This window comes from Bubalus bubalis, chromosome 8 (genome assembly GCF_019923935.1).
Source record: "Bubalus bubalis isolate 160015118507 breed Murrah chromosome 8, NDDB_SH_1, whole genome shotgun sequence".
Lineage (NCBI taxonomy): Eukaryota > Metazoa > Chordata > Mammalia > Artiodactyla > Bovidae > Bubalus > Bubalus bubalis.
Window position 1 is genome coordinate 93,493,446 of NC_059164.1, and position 16,584 is coordinate 93,510,029.

A 16,584-nucleotide genomic window follows, 5' to 3' on the forward strand; every position below is an offset into this window, starting at 1 on the left:
ACTTAGATCACATATGCTGCAACTAAGTAAGACCCAGCACAGCTAAATAACTAAACAAAAAAATTGGGGTTCTCAGTAAATTGGTACTTTGTTGTTGTTCAGTCACTCAGCTGTGTCTGACTCTTTGTGACCCCTTGACTGTGGCATGTCAAGCTTTCCTGTCCTTCACTATCTCCCCGAGTTTGCTCAAACTCATGTCCACTGAGTCAATGATGCCAGTATTTTAGCAATGTACAATTCTATACTTACAGAGAATAAAGACTGATGAAAAGATACCCAAAGCAAGTGGAAAGTGTTAATATGCAATCCAAAGCTTTTACATATTTCAAAGAGAAATCCATTCTCTAGAAAGATCTGGTTGACTAAAATACTCCTTACATTTTTGAAACTTCACTACTTAGCACTAAGTAAGTTATAGTATATATACCTTAGGCAAATTATATTACACTAAACTTTAACAGTTTTATTTTTAGCAGATAAATTGAAAATGGGGGATTTTAAATTAGCATTGTTATACATTTTTTATGCTTTGTACAATTTTGTAATTAATATCTAATAAGCTACTTGTATCTTGAATATATAAAGAACACCTACAACTCAATAATAAAGACAACTCAATTTAAAAATGGGTAAAGGGGGGAAAAATGCATAAAAGATCTGAAAAGGTATTTCTCCTAAGAAGATATACAAATGGCTCAGCACATGAATAGATGCCGTCATTATTATTACGGCTATTATTATTAGCCGTCAGGAAAATGTAAAAAAAAAAAAAAAAAGGTAACAAAGGATGCTGTTAAATAGCCCATTACAAGAAGAAATTTTCCACTTGGCAGATTCACTGAAGGAACTCAAATGCTGGGCTCTGTTCTCACATACCTCCTATTTGCAGCTCTGGACAACCCATTCGCCTCATCTGCGTGCTGACAGACTCGATCTCTTGCACAAGCGGCACTAATATTGTCTCGTTGATCCACTAGGGAGAAATGAGATGAACGATTTTACACACATAATTTTAAAGCATTTCTCAAAAGATTATTTTCGTGAAAGTTTTTTTTACTGTCTTGTACTTGAATATTAATAGAGTACACAGTGAAAGAGAATGGAAGTAACAGCACCCAAAGTTACAGAGTTAAGTAAATATGCTAACAGAATGCAAGTTAATGAAGTTATACTCTTAAATCAGATATGCTTGTTTGCCTGTTTTTTGAAGATATAAAATTTACAATTACATGTTAAGTTTTTCTTAAATTCTTCTATGATTATATATTAATACTTAGTTAAAAGGATCATCTTTAGTTTATATTTCTAGGGTAATTAATCACATATTTATGCATGTAGCATTTTTTTACTGGTTTGTGATTAGTATAATAGGTTTTTTTTTTTAGTATAATAGTTTTTAAAACTAGCATAACTGATTATCTCTCAGCAGGCTCCCTCAATTCCCTAACCATGTGAAAAACGGATATTATTATATTTAAAACTAGTTTGTGAATATTATACTATTCACTTTAGGACTAGGAATTTCATACGCCACTTTGCATGGTATGTGAAAAGACTGTTCAAAGAATCCACACCCAACCTGGTTTTGTGTTATGGGTTTTGGGTGTGTGTTCAACACCAACTTCAACTACCCTTTCTGCTTCCACGTTTCTGTTTAACCATAAAGCAGAAGGATGAAAAAAAGTTTCAGATCAAATACAAGTTATACAACTCTTAATAAAATTTTTGAATTAAAAAACCTCTGAAAATGAAGTGTTTTTATAATTTAGTTAGCAAGAAAATTTGATATATTGGCAAGACCTGAATTGAATTCCTGTGGAACTATTTTTAGACTTTATCTTACTCAGCATGATTGCTCATATGTTTTGCTGCAGAAACAATAATGTGGTTGATTACTGAGTACTAAAAAGACCCTGCTACTGTATTATAAAATATATGGTATATGTATACACTGCTTTTCAAAAGAAACTACATAAAATCCCCTAAATTTCAGAACATTGTAGCCTAAGAAATTCAGATCAAGGATTGTGTTTGCATTTCTTCCAAGCTAATACTCCTGACCAAGACTTTGTCTTTTAAATATATTAGCATTTTTAGATAAGCCTATAAGTGGAAATAAAAGGAAGTACAGTTCTAGGACATCATTTCACTTGTTCATTCTTCCAACATTTATTAAATGTATCCTACTTGCCAGCCACACTTAGGCTGCAACAAAATTGTCTGAGGTGCAGGAGGCCTCACTCCTAGGAGGCCTCACTGAGTATTCTAGGGCTGGCTATGGAATTTTTATTCAAGAAAGCCAACCAGGCTTCTGGTTCAATAAAGTAGCCTACTATTTTCACCATACCCTCTCTTGATACCCTATGTAAATTACAGCAAAAGAACAAAAAATGAGTACAAATGACTTCAACAAATAATATTTCCAGAAGATGGGGAGTTGGCGAGTAAATGGTGGAGGATGAAACAGTGGAAGAAGCTTCTACAGAGTCTAAGTGGGGCTTCCTGCAGTGGAGGAGGGGCCAATTTACCCCCTAGACTGGGGACATGTGGGTACTACAGAGAGCAATAGAATGAGGTAGGGTTGAAACCAGGGAACTCACTCTGTATGTGGGAGAGCTGGCTTTTGCCAACCTCCAGGCCAAAGATTAGAAGGCTCTTCTCATGAAAAATTGAAGAAAAGGATACACTCTGAAGTAGTTTCAAGTATATGTTATGTTCTTTAACACTGAAGTTTTCAGAGAATAATGACCGCATTTTTGCTTCCCTCACATGTCTAGACACACAATAGGCTCTGATAGGAAAGCTCTCTGAAAAGCAAAATTGAGATGTTGGGAAAGGGAAGATCTTAACAACTAAATACACTGTTCCTTTATCCACTCAAAATACGGTGATTTGCTAAGTATTGTGGGGAAAAGTCCCAAGAATGCAGACACCATATGGTAAACGTCATGTTTATCCTTGTGTGTGTCACCCATAGTGCAGTTTTAGTAATATTTAATTCTGATAGTCTAATAATTAACATCTCTAATTGATACTCTAATAACATACTTTGTATATGAAGAGGCACAAACATTGTCCACAGAGTAATGTCAAAACTCACATTTCTGAACTTAGCTGTCCATGAATCCATATGATCAAGAAGTTGTCTATTCATAGTTACTCTTGCCCAAACCTGTTTAAAAAAAATGTTTAGAATGAACAATCAGTGAGGAAAAGTCTTGCCAGGTTATCAGTCATCCCTTCCCCCACCCTCAGATATATTTTGAATACTTTGGAAAAAACTTCATGATCATCAATAGTGACCTGATTAACATGTAGTAGTTGCTATTCATGCACATACATTTAAAATTCCTTACATTGGTATGTTTAAAGAATATTCTTTCTTTTAAGAAGAAAATTCAAAATCCTTTATTTGGTACTAAACTGATGAAACTACAAAATGTTCCATATCAAATGTATATTCTAGTCAAATGTTCTAATCCAAATGCTATTTTAACAGCAAGAATCTTGTATGTGTTAAGTACAAATAGATACCTGAGATAACTTTTTATGAATGAGTGCCACAAAATGTTTTAGGTAGGACAATAATGTTAACTCTGTGTCGTAAAGAGTAAAATGTAGAATATAATTCAATTTTCAATACGCAAGTTAGCTAGGGGTCTTTCTAGTGTTTGAGAAAGTGACAGTGAAGTAGCTCAGTTGTGTGTGACTCTTTGAGACCCTATGGACTGTAGTGGTTTGCCATTCCCTTCTCCAGAGGATCCTGAGACCCAGGGATTGAACCCAGGTCTCCCACACTGCGGGCAGACTCTTTACCATCTGAGCCACCAGGAAAGCCCCTTTCTAGTGTATAACATGTGCCAGATTTACATTTCTAGCCAGTAAAAGTGGATGTTACAGAAAACAATTTCCAGAAGTAGAAAAGAAGACTTTAGAACAACCTGTAAATCACAAACATCAAGTCACTTTCATTTTCCATTTACCTCCTCTGCAGCTTGTTTAGAGCTGAGATCGGCTTCATCTTTGTTAGCACATGGCGCCTGAGACCTACAGGCAAGCTGATACTGAAACTTCTTCAAAGTCTGTGCATAATCCCCCACAGAACGGCTGTAGTTCCAGAAAGTAGGACTGGTGGGAGGCGAAGTAGAATCTGGGCTTCCTACAATGATGAATGGAAGGAGTATCACAGTGTGGTGTAGTAATTTTGATATCAGGGGCTGGTATATGAGCTCTGGGTATCTAGGAACCTATGCAATGGCAACCCAAGACAAAGTCTTCTCTCCTCCCAACATTATCTTTTCTTTAGAGAAATGGAGTGCTCATGCTAAACATTAAAAAGAACTTTTTCTGAGCAGTATCACTTTAACAGCCATGAGATTTCTAAGTGGTTGAAAGTGTCTGCTTATTTTTGTTGTAAAATTAAGCTTGTTTCATTCTCTAAGACTTTCCAATGATTCAGAGAGAAACAAAAGACAAATTTCATCAGGAAATAAATAGGCTAAGTTCTTGCTTGAATTTTTAGAAGCTCTTTCTGAATGGGATAACTACAGCCTCCTATTAATATACTAGTCTTTTGGCTAGCAGCTAAACTCACTCTTTCCAGCACTACACTGTGGTCTATTTATAGTTTAGTAATTCTTGTGTTGTATTAAGAGACTGTCTGCTGATTACACTTCTAGGTTTATCATTTTACTTTTAGGAAATGTAAACAGTCACATTTAGGGACTTAATACCACAGGGGACTTTACCATAGTACTTACCACACTTTAAGGTTTGTCTCCTTTCCCAAACAAAATTTGAGCTCCTCGAGGGCAGGGAGTATTTTTTCCCCTAGTATCTAGCACGTGTGTGCTTAATCGTGTCTGACTCTTTATAACCCCATGGACTGTAGCCCATCAGGCTCCTCTGTCCATTTTCCAAGCAAGTATACTAGAGTGGGTTGCCATTTCCTACTCCAGGGGAATCTTCCCAACCCAGGGACTGAACCCACGTCTTTTGCATTAGCAGGTGGGTTCTTTACCACTGGGCCACCTGGGAAGCCCAACATCTAGGACAATTCGTTAATAAACAGCAAATTTTCAATGACAATTATATGATACTTTGCTGTTGTTGAGTCACTCAGTCGTGTCTGACTCAGTCGTGTCCGACTGTGACCCCATGGACTGCAGCACCCCAGATTTTCCTGTCCTTTACCATCTCCCAGAGCTTGGTCAAACTCATGTCCACTGATACTTAGGAAGAGTTTATTTTTTTCAAAGTTTAACTGATGTCAAAATATCAACTGATATTTAATACCCTCACAGAAAAATCATAAATAGAGACTAGTTTTTTTAATCTTAGCAGTATTTTTAAAAGGCATGATTGTAAAATAATAAAACTGGTCTTCTTTTGATGTTTAGAGGCATGGAGGATGAGAAATGAAAGGGACATGTGGCAGTTATTTCAAGTCACAGCATCAAAACCTTGGAGGTGAGCCAGTCTTGTGCTGGTAGCACTGGTGAAAGTATGCTCCATACTGGCATAAAGATAATAACTATGTATATTAAGAAATATCACACTTGGTGTGATATTTCCAAGTAGAACTTCCGGCAACATTGACTTAGAAGAATGAATAATGTCAAGAAAAGTTTTAAACAAGTACAATGACTGAATAAATAGGGAATAAAAAAGGAAGAGACATGGGGTCATGATAAGAGCAAACAGTTTACCCTATTCTGACTAATTATTTTGACTGTTAATTTTAAAAATGATAATCAAGCTTTCTGAGGGCAAACCTGAACTTAAGGAAAATTTCAAAGAAGTCCGGCTTTAGATGACAAAAGTTCTATGTAGATGACAGAAATACATTTTTATATCTGTTGTACATGAGCTAAAGTACAAGGAAAATATATAGCAAGACGTGACACAATAGGGCCTCTCTATCATGACCATCATCACCAAAACAGCACAAAATCTGCAGCTGGACAACCCCAAAGACGTAAGAATAATAAAACATATAACTTAAATGAATAATGGAGCTTGCAAATATGTAATAGGAATAGCCGCTAAAAATGAAGAGGGAATTGAAAATCAGAGTGGCCAGTGGTCTGTGTGTGAAGTGATGCTGCAGTTGCTCTGGAGAAGTTTGTAGGCCTTGGGAAACCTATCAGTGTGGACTTCAGTGCCTGGGAACTGGAAATGTGCACACAGGTATCGGGCTAGACTGAGGCCTCCTTCCTACCTCTATTCCCTGCACCTGGCACACAGCTGAGGCCCTCGAAGGGGCTGCGTTCTCAGTGGATAAGGAAGAGAACATGTGTTCACTGACACCAGGAGGTAACAGGGAAGCCTGTCTCTCTTGGGTTGTTTTTAAAAAGAAATCCCCAGAGATTTAAAAATTACAGCTCCGCCTTCATGTGGGTTTACTGCACCCATTTACACTCCCTGTAAGGTCCAGGAACCTCCAAGCCCAGAAATTACTTAAATTAATTCAGGATCAATGATATTCCTCAATCACCGGATAGAGGCAAATATGAAACGGCTAGGAGGAAACAAAAGGCTTCCACCCAGCCTGCCTAGGACAGAAACAGCACAGATGAAACTCTACCGAAGACGAGCTTACCAAAAATGAAAAATGCGTTAAACACAAAGAAACATATCTCCAAGAAAATGCATCAACAAGAAAAAAATGTTAGTATGTAATCAAGAACTTTAGATAATGGAGCTATTGGACAGGAATTTTAAAGTATGCTTAAAGTGACTGAGATAAGAAAAAGAATGGAAAACATAAGAACAAAGCAAGATACTCTAAAATAAATCAGGCATATATCAAAGAGAAGCAAACAAAATGTTGAAACCAGGGAAAAAAAAAAAAGACAAATGAAAAAACTCATTGAGTTAAATAGCAGTTTAAAGTTTAAATTAAAAAGACAGAACCATCGGTCCTAACTGGATAAAACAAACTGTGGGGTGAGGAGTAAAACAGAATGCTCTTCTTTGTAGCAGAATGCCAGAATACTAAACGTACACTGAAGAAATGGAAATATTAGAAAGTCTCCATTTTGCAACTACTACTGTGGTAACGCTGGATCATCAATGGACGCGAAAACCGCCGGCGGGAAAGACTGCTTAAGGGACAGGACAGTCATAAGTCTCAAAAGCATCATACTGTACAGATGGTTTATAAATTACAGAAGGGAAAAGCTACTATGAACAAACTGTGCCATCACCATGACCAGGAGATCCAATTTAACTTTGCCAATAGAGGGACAAATAATATCATGTAGCCTCTGATGTGATGCACTGAAAGCAACATACCACCAGTTAAGTTTTATTCTTGCCCAAAAATATTTAAAATGAATCTAACAATGAGAAAACCATCACACAAATACAAATCTACCAAACTGGCCTTGTATCTTCAAAATGTAAATGTCATAAAAGATTAAAAAAGAGAACAAGCACTCATAAATGGTCCAGATGAAAAAAGACTAAAGAAGCATGACAATTAAATGAAATATGTGGTCCCTGACTGGATCCTCCATCAATAAAAGAAAAGAGCTACCAAGGTAATTATTGGGTCCACTGGAGGAAATGTAAATATGAAGAATAGTAGTAACTTAAATATGAAAATCATATGGTAGTCAGAAAGGAAAATGTCCTTGTTCTTAGGAGATGCATGTGAACTACCTTCTGAGAAACCTGTGTACAGGTCAAGAAGTGACAGTTAGAACCAGATGTGGAACAACAGATTGGTTCCAAATTGCAGAAGGAATACGGCAAGGCTGTATATTGTCACCCTGCTTATTTAACTTCTATGCAGAGTACATCATGTGAAATGATGGGCTGGATGAAGCACAAGCTGGAATCAAGATTGCCAGGAGAAATATCAACAACCTCATAAATGCCAATGACACCACTCTAATGGCAGAAAATAAAGAGGAACTAAAGAGCCTCTTAAGGAGGGTCAAAGAGGAAAGTGAAAATGTTGGCTGAAAACTCAACATTCAGAAAATGAAGATCATGGCATCTGGTTCCATCACTTCATGGCAAACAGAAGGGGAAAAAGTGGAAGCAGTGACAGACTTTATTTTCTTGGGCTCCAAAATCACTGCAGACGGTGACTGCAGCCATGAAATTAAAAGATGCTCCTTGCAAGGAAAGCTATGACAAACCCAGACAGTGTATTAAAAGGCAGAGACATCACTTTGACAACAAAGGTGTGTATAAGTCAAAGCTGTGGTTTTTCCAGTAGTCAGGTATGGATGTGAGAGTTCAATGATAAAACAGGCTGAGTGCTGAAGAATAGATACTTTTGAACTGTGGTGTTGGAGAGGACTCCTGAGAGGCCCCTAGACTGCAAGGAAATCAAACCAGTCAATCCTAAAGGAAATCAACCCTGCATATTCAGTGGAAGGACTGATGCTAAAGCTGAGGCTTTCAATACCTTGGCCACCTCATGCAAAGAATTATCTCAATGGAAAAGACTGACGCTCGGAAAGACAGAAGGCAAAAGGAGAAGGTGACGACAGAGGATGAGATGGTTAGATAGCATCACTAACTCAATGGACATGAATTTGAGCAAGCTCTAGGAGATAGTGGAAGACAGAGGAGTCTGGCATGCTGCAGTCCATGGGGTCACAAAGAGTTGGACACGACTTAGCGACTGAACAACACACAGTATATGTATCTATTTTCTCATTATTGGAGAAAGGAGTTATAAATATGTAAAGGAAGGAGGCTAAGACAAACCCTGTATAGTTGGACTGGAATTGGAGGTATCATAGGAACTCATGGTTTTTAATACATATAGATGGATTCCCTGGTGGCTCAGACAGTAAAGAGTCTGCTTGCAATGCAGGAGAGCTGGGTTCGATCCCTGGGTTGGGAGGATCTCCTGGAGAAGGAAATGGCAACCCACTCCAATATTCTTGCCTGGAAAATCCCATGGATGGAGGAGCCTGGTGGGCTACAGTCTGTAGGGTTGCAAGGAGTTGGACACAACTGACCGACTTCACTTTCACTTTCATGGATGGATGGATGGAGAAATATACAAGTGTGTGTGTGTGTGTGTGTGAGTGTTTCCATATCTGTTTCCTAGCTTTCTGCCCAGTGGACTTAAGATTAACCATGGCATATCCAGTGCACAGACATTAATTACAAAATATCTTTCTCCACTAAAAGCAAACATGACCCCCTGGAAAAACAGACTAATTCCAAAGCTAGTTACTAGAGAAAGAAGAGCCTGGAAAATCTTATGGGAAGTGGGTTGGGGGTAGGGTTGGGGGAGGGGGGAGGAGTGTTCAAAGAATGATACCAGAAGAACACAGAAGCTAGACAATCACACTAGCCAAATCTGAGACAATCTAAGCATCAAAATAAATAACCTAACTGGAGGAAAGAAGCTCTACCTTACAGGAGAATACTAACAAATATGTATATTTAAGAAGTGGCTGCACAACAAACAATGTACATAATGCTAAATGATACACTTAAGATGTTTAAAATGGTAACTCTTATGTAAATTTAACCACACACACACAAAGTTTATAAAAAACAAAAAAGGGATAAATAAAAAAAGGAATGAAAAATTAGAGAAGTACCATGACAACCAGTAATAATTAACTTTGAAAAGAATCTTAAAAGGGTATTAAGGCTATTAAGTGAAAATTTGATAAGGAAAAGGATATTTATAGTCTCAAAGTAGTTTTCCACAAAATATCAATACAGATTAATTCATACAAAATACTTAATTACCTAAAACCTATGGGCCCAGAAGGCTTAAAAGTATATAGATAGACATAGATACACAGGCAATTAGTATAGCTGTTACTGTCAGACACAACAGACTCAAAGGCAAAAAGCCTAAGAGATAAAGATAAAAGGAGTAACTGACTAGAAGGATATTCTGAATTTACATGCACATAACAATCTCATAAACATTTAGCAAATTTGACAGTTACAGGGAGACATTTATTGGGAAACAATCAGTGGGTGCATTTAGCACACTTTCATAGTAATAAATAAAGCAGATAAAAATTAATAAAGAATTTAAGAATACCATTATGAAGCTTGACTCAATGAACAAACAAGAAGCCCAATATTTATAGACTATGCATTCTTTCAACACACTAAGATCCACTCACAAAAAGTGGTCATAAATAGCAGGCCTAGGTACAGGTTTCAAAAACTATGAAAAAATTAATAGGGTACAGATCAAAATCTCTAGTCACCGTACAATTAACTTAGGGGAGGGAAAAAAAAGATAACGAAGCCTTTCATTTCCCATATTTGGAAATTCAAAGCAACACCAATCACCAATAATACTTCTAAACAGTATTTCTAAATAACTTGTATAGGTCAAAGAAGAAATAAAAATGGAAGCCAGAAAATATCTGGCTGTGACAAAGGCAATGTAGAGGGTACACAGGGTTCTTTGTATTTTACTCTGTAATTTTTGGTTTCCTTGAAATATTTCCAAATTTAAAAAGAAGAAAAAGCATGTATCGACAAATAACAAGGTAATATTGATTTGTTTCTTTGACATCTGTGGCACTTTCAGGCAAAATTAAATTAAAAATCAATAGAGAGACTTCGAGTGACACAAAGAGCCATGGTCCAATAACTGGCTTCCTCATTGCAGCCGTGCTTTAGCACCGAAGGCGCTTTCTGTGAAAGTTCCTGAGGGGGAAAAATCATTACTCGGCTCGATAACCTAATTTGGTTTCAAATAATTGACTTTGTAATAATCAAATCCACCCCAAAGAGATGAAGATTTGCTAACATTGTTTCCCAAGGTAAACAAGAGACAAGTTAAAAAATGTTCTGAAGAACAGCAGCATGTCTGGTGTAAATCCATGCTCCCTCCATTCTCCCTGCTACACCGACCTTCACAAGAACTACCCCAATAGACAACCCTCACTTCACCAGGCCCTGCCACACACCGCTTCAAAAACATTTTATAACCTCAACTTTTAAACAAATTATAAATTACATTTTACAAAAAAGCTTTTAATCGTAAATGAAAGGTTTAAGATTTCTGTTAGCTCAGCTCTATTTTACATCTTAAATTTTGATGAACTTGATTCTAACAACACAAAATGCTATGCTATGCTATGCTAAGTCACTTCAGTCGTATCTGACTCTGTGCGATCCCACAGACGGCAGCCCACCAGGCTCCCCCATCCCTGGGATTCTCCAGGCAAGAACACTGGAGTGGGCTGCCATTTCCTTCTCCAATGTATATAAGTGAAAAGTGAAAGTGAAGTCGCTCAGTCGGGTCCGACTCTTAGCGACCCCATGGACTGCAGCCTAACAGGCTCCTCTGCTCATGGGATTTTCCAAGCAAGAGTACTGGAGTGGGGTGCCATTGCCTTCTCCAACAGCACAAAATACAAAAACAAAATAAATTCCTCTGCTAAGCTACACAAGGTGTATTAGTAAAAAGATTTAAAACAATTATGCATGGGATCAAAGTAAAAAAAATAATATATGAACAATAACACCCCAAATATGTATATTAGCTCCAAGTAAAATATATACATACCCAGCTTAACTCTCTGCTGTTTTTCTTCTTCACTTCTAAGGAAAGTATCCAAGGTTCGCAGGTCGGTCATGTAGTCTTCTTTGTCAGTAGGGGAGTTGTAGACGGTGGGTGAGGAGCGGTAGCGAGATCTCAGCCCACTGCTCTCCACTGGACCAACAGTGGTAGGATACGGAGAAGAAGGAGAGGGACTATAGCTTGCCAGCTGTACAAAGTGAAAGAACTTGACTTTATTTCTCTTTAATTGATACTTCTTTGTTGTGGTTTTTGAACTTTCAAAAAGTAACACACCAACTAGAATGGTCAAAATCCAGAGCACTGACAACATCAAACGCTGGCAAGGATGTAGAGTAACAGGAACTTGGATTCATTGCTGGTGGAATGCAAAACAGTAGTCACTTTGGAAGACAGTTTGGCACTTTTGTACAAAACTAAACCATACAATAGCAAACATCCTGCTCCCTTGCATTTACCCAAAAAAGCAGAAAATGTATATCCATACAAAGACTTGCACACAGGTCTTGTTTTCATTGCCAGACACTCCTCACTTAACAAGAGATAGTAGGGAACCATCACCCTACATGCCATGCTGTATGCCCCAAAATAAAATTAAACAAATAAATAAATAAAGAGTCTGCAGAAAAATCCTAGATGGTGACCCTCAGTACATTGTCTTTTGCAAAAGCTAAATCTTTTTTTTTTGGAGGATTCTTTTAAGATGTGATATAAAGAACTTCTAACTGGTGTCAGGAAATCTGGGTTCTATTCTTGGCTCTTTTTTAAAATTTTTGGCTGTGCTGGGTCTTCACTGCTGTGCGTGCAGGTTTTCCTCTAGCTGTGGAGAGTGGGGACTTCCCTCTCCTGTGCGGGCTTCTCATTGCGGTCGTCTCTTATTAAGCAGTTGCAGCACACGGCACAGTAGTTGTGGCTCCCAGGCTCTGGAGGGCAGGCTCAGTGACTGCAGTGCAAGGTTTAGTTGTCTCACGGCAATCTTCCCAGACTAGGGATCAAACCCATGTCTCCTGTACCGGCTGGCAGATTCTTCACCGCTGAGCCGCCAGGGAAGCCCTATTCTTGGCTCTTAAATAGGCAAATTTGGGCAAGTCAATTACCCACTGGTTCTGGGTTTCTTCATTGATTAAAAAAAAAGAGTTTTGACTCACTAGATGATTTTCAATTCAAACCTCCCACTTCTAAAATAGTAATCAAAATAGTAGTAGTAATAGAAACAGTAAGTCAAATAGTAGGAGATAAGAGGCCTACCTTGTTATAACCACTGATGGGTGAGTAGGTCACTCCGGGGCTGTAAGATCCACTGCCACCTGATGACAGACCTTGCAGCTGAGGGCTATATCCAGTTATACAGCTGGTGGTGAACTTGGGGCTGGTACTGGGTGAGCGAGATGGGCTATAACTTAACACACTCTGACCCTGAATTGAAGGAGAAGGTGGAGAGGGAGGGATTTGGGCTGCTGCCAGATCACGTGGAGGAGTAGTCTGTACAACTAGAAGGAACAAACAAATAATTGTGTGTAAGTATACCACCTGCCAATGCAGGAGACATACGAGAAGAGAGTTCGACCCCTGGGTAAGGAAGATCCCCTGGAGGAGGAAATGGCAACCCACTCCACAGACAGAGGAGCCCCGAGGGCCACAGTCCATAGATTAAAAATTTTATCAGTGAGTTTCAAAGAATCCGTCACGGCTGAGCAACTGAGCACACATAAAGTAAATAAAATTTCTATGAAAACAAATGCAATGAACTGAATCTTTTTTTGTCAGGGAAATGGTAAGTAAGTGTGACTTGGTTGTTAAATTACATAAAGTATTATTACCAAAAGACACAAATGGTTGTGTACCATTTTCCATCAAGTTCAAAATAAGAAACTGGCTTTAATGCAGCAAAAATTAGTCATTTAATTTTAACCATAATTAAACAATGGAACAAACTTCCATGAGGCTATGAATGTTATTTAATTTATATAAATAGGAATATAATCATTGATCTTAAGAGAATTTATTGTAAAACTGTTTAATAGAGTTGAATCAGATGGCGTTAGAAATCCCTTCTAGCTGAGTTTATGAGAAAATTAAATTGAGAGATTTACCGCCAAACTTTCCCCTCACCTTTGCAAAAGGTATAAAACACTTACCAGCTGTTTTCAACCCTAAAAGTGTTTGCTGTCCAGGGCTAACAACCAGACTTGTTGGTGCCACAGTGTATTTGAAATACCTCCAAAAATCAAATAAGGCATTTAGACTGAAGAGAGATGCAAGGGCAAGCTCTGGAAGAGAACAATTTATTTTTCAAAAGGGGAGTGGAACATTTAAATGGGAGAAACAAAACCATGCATACTTTAGCAAATTAACAACAAAAAAATTAAAAACTATATTCTTATTCCTCATTAACAGTTAACATCTAATGAATGTCTATTATGTGTAGGGCATTTACCAGTGAGTTTCAAAATAGTATCATCAATCCTTTTACAATAAACATTTTCACCTTTATTTTAAAGCTCTGCCAACAGGTGTAAAGAAGTCAGGTGACTTTTGCAATAGCACCCAGCTAGTTACTGAAGCCAGATTCTAACTCAGGTATACAGATTTCAAAACTCTTGCTCTTCCACTTGCCCCATCACTTCCCTATCAAGACTTTAATGTATGTATTAGACTTTGGAATTTATTTTAATGACCACAAAGACTCTTTATACCTAAGGACTACTGAAGAACAGAGAGAGGAAACCGAGGAAGGTATCAATGGGAAAAAAATCTGGTTGGTCTTGAAAGGTGAAAACGTAGACAAGTAAAGAAGACAATTCAGGGAGAATAACAAATACAAATCTTACCAGCTCCAAAGTTTATTCTTCTTCACAGAACTCATGATTACCTGGAATTCTACTGTTTATTAACTTGATTGTCTCTTCTGCTAGAGTATTCCTCCCATGAGGGTACGGACCTTGTTCCCCTCCTGGTGTATTCCCAGTTTTGGGAACATAGCAGGCATTCAAATATGTGTTGAATAAAGGAATGAATACTAAGTTGAATTCAACTTGAGAGCAGTTTTCCATTGGGAGTAACTAAATCACAGTGAAAATTACTTACCTATATACCAGAGGGGCCAATATGTCACATTATAATAAGAACTAATCAATTTTCCAGTCCTGAAAAAAATCAGAAAGGCTTTTTAATATTAAGACACACACACACACCCCAAAAATCAAAACACAAAACCTGTGGAACCAACTGTTGGCCTCTTCAATTTTTACTTTTTTCCCACTTTTTTTGGCTAATTAACTTACATTTCAGTATATATCATTCCAGCCATAGACACATTTAGGAGTCCCCAGGCTAAAACCACTTTCCTAGCTTCTGTTTCTCTTCTCATCTTGATGGTTCTGTCAATAAGGGAAGCACTTGGGTTTGGCTCCCCCTGCATCTGTTCAAAATCAAAAAGCTTAGGAATTAATCAAAAGGAACTACTGCTCCATTTAAGAAATCAAACTTGTGTCTATTACTGTTGTTCAGTCGCCCAGTGGGTAACTTAAAATTGCACATACTTTTCCTCATCTTTCAAATGCTTTTCCCAAATTGTTTTTACCCTTTAATATTAGTTAATACCCTTTAATATTAATTAATACCCTTTAATATGAAAAAGGAACCCTAAATGACAGTTTCATTGGCACCACAGTGTAATCAATAGAGAACTGGGTGGTCCCTTCAGAGAATAATTTAACATTCCCAATAAAGAAAACTGTCTTACTTTGCAATTCAAGGGTTAGTGTTGTGTTTTTGGAATATGTAACAAGGACCAGGCCAAGAGCTATAAGAAATCCAAAATACCAAGTTTGGTGAGAGAATATTCCAAATAAAACATGTCATTATTTGCCTGCTACATGCTTGTGCAGAAATCATTAACTGCCTACGATCTTTACCAACTCTGCACCCAGGCCATCTCCGTTTTGTGTTGCTAATAAAAGTATAAGGATTTAAGTTTTAGAAGGGCGAATACTCGCGGTGTGAAGGGAGTAAGGGTGAGTGGGGACAGTGAGCAGTTTTGGTCCACATTGGGATGTATACTTCCTGTTTCGCTAGGGCCAATCTTTTGCAGACAAGTGTTAAGGCCTGTTCCTGCTCTAGGGAGTCGTATCCCATTAAGTACAGACCAGTACCCTTCCCGCCACCCTGACCAGGAGTCAATATTCCCCAGTGCAGAAAGCTTCCCTCCCTGGCTGTCCCAGTACAAACTTTAGCAACTCCTATGGCTTCTTTCCTCCCTTCCACTACGGGCAGTGGGTGGTCTGGCCACATTCCCCTTTGGCTGAACCCTCGCCAGGTCCGCAGGCGCGAAACTCCTACGGCCGCGCGTACTCCTATTCCAGGAAGCACAAAGATGACCCCGAAAACGCACCGTGTTCTTCGGCCGGAAGCGGCGGGTTCGCGCCACTCTCCACCGCACATGCGCGAAACCAAGCGCGACAGCGAAGTCGACCCGCTCGTGCGTCTACAGTTACCGGAAGGACGGGACTGTCTCTTCTCGCGGGAAGGGGAGGAGGGGCGGGGGAAAGGCTAGGAGCGTTACCAGGGAAACAGCCTCCGGATCTGTGGCTCCCACTCTGGTGCGGGGAGAAAGCTGAGCAGCAAAAATTCAGACCAGGTTCTGAACCCACAGTAAAAAGTAATAACTATAACAAGCTGATTTTCTATATATTAATATCATTTTAGCTTCCTTTGGGCGTTTATGGACTTATATTTTTGAGCAGATTTTATTAAGCAATGTGGGTAATTGTAGGATACAGAGTACTTGGTAATGTGTCCAGACACCGTCAGCAATGAGAAAGCATTTTTCACACCTCTGTGTTAAAAAAAATTATGTGTCCTGACCCCATGTAAATTTTTAAATATCCGTGTAATGAGGTTGCAGCAGTAACAAGAAAAACCGAATTGTGTTTTGTTAAAGTTGTTAGTGGTTTTGAGGTTTTAAAAAGAAACAGTCTTTACTTTTCATGCATATTCTTTGGAAGAACTTCTAATCCTGAGGAAAAGGTTCATCGGGGAGTTCAGTTTGC

At 38.4% G+C, this 16,584-nt stretch overlaps 1 protein-coding gene across 5 annotated transcripts in view; it reads right to left on the minus strand.

The window, feature by feature from the left end:
• TMEM209 (transmembrane protein 209) overlaps positions 1 to 16,072 on the minus strand; it is a 28,592-nt gene extending 12,520 nt beyond the window's left edge. For 2 of the 5 annotated variants that reach the window (XM_044946863.2, XM_044946861.2), the window contains exons 1-10: positions 15,764 to 15,920; positions 14,818 to 14,954; positions 14,621 to 14,679; positions 14,406 to 14,486; positions 13,672 to 13,803; positions 12,782 to 13,023; positions 11,522 to 11,723; positions 3,984 to 4,159; positions 3,101 to 3,172; positions 877 to 973 (exon numbers count right to left, since the gene is read on the minus strand). In XM_044946863.2, the coding sequence (XP_044802798.2) occupies positions 877 to 973; positions 3,101 to 3,172; positions 3,984 to 4,159; positions 11,522 to 11,723; positions 12,782 to 13,023; positions 13,672 to 13,803; positions 14,406 to 14,486; positions 14,621 to 14,679; positions 14,818 to 14,954; positions 15,764 to 15,826 (1,261 nt within the window). In that variant the 5' untranslated portion in view covers positions 15,827 to 15,920. The other 3 variants (XM_025291525.3, XM_025291523.3, XM_044946862.2) reach the window with 2 other exon arrangements.
• Between the last annotated feature and the right edge of the window lie 512 nt (positions 16,073 to 16,584).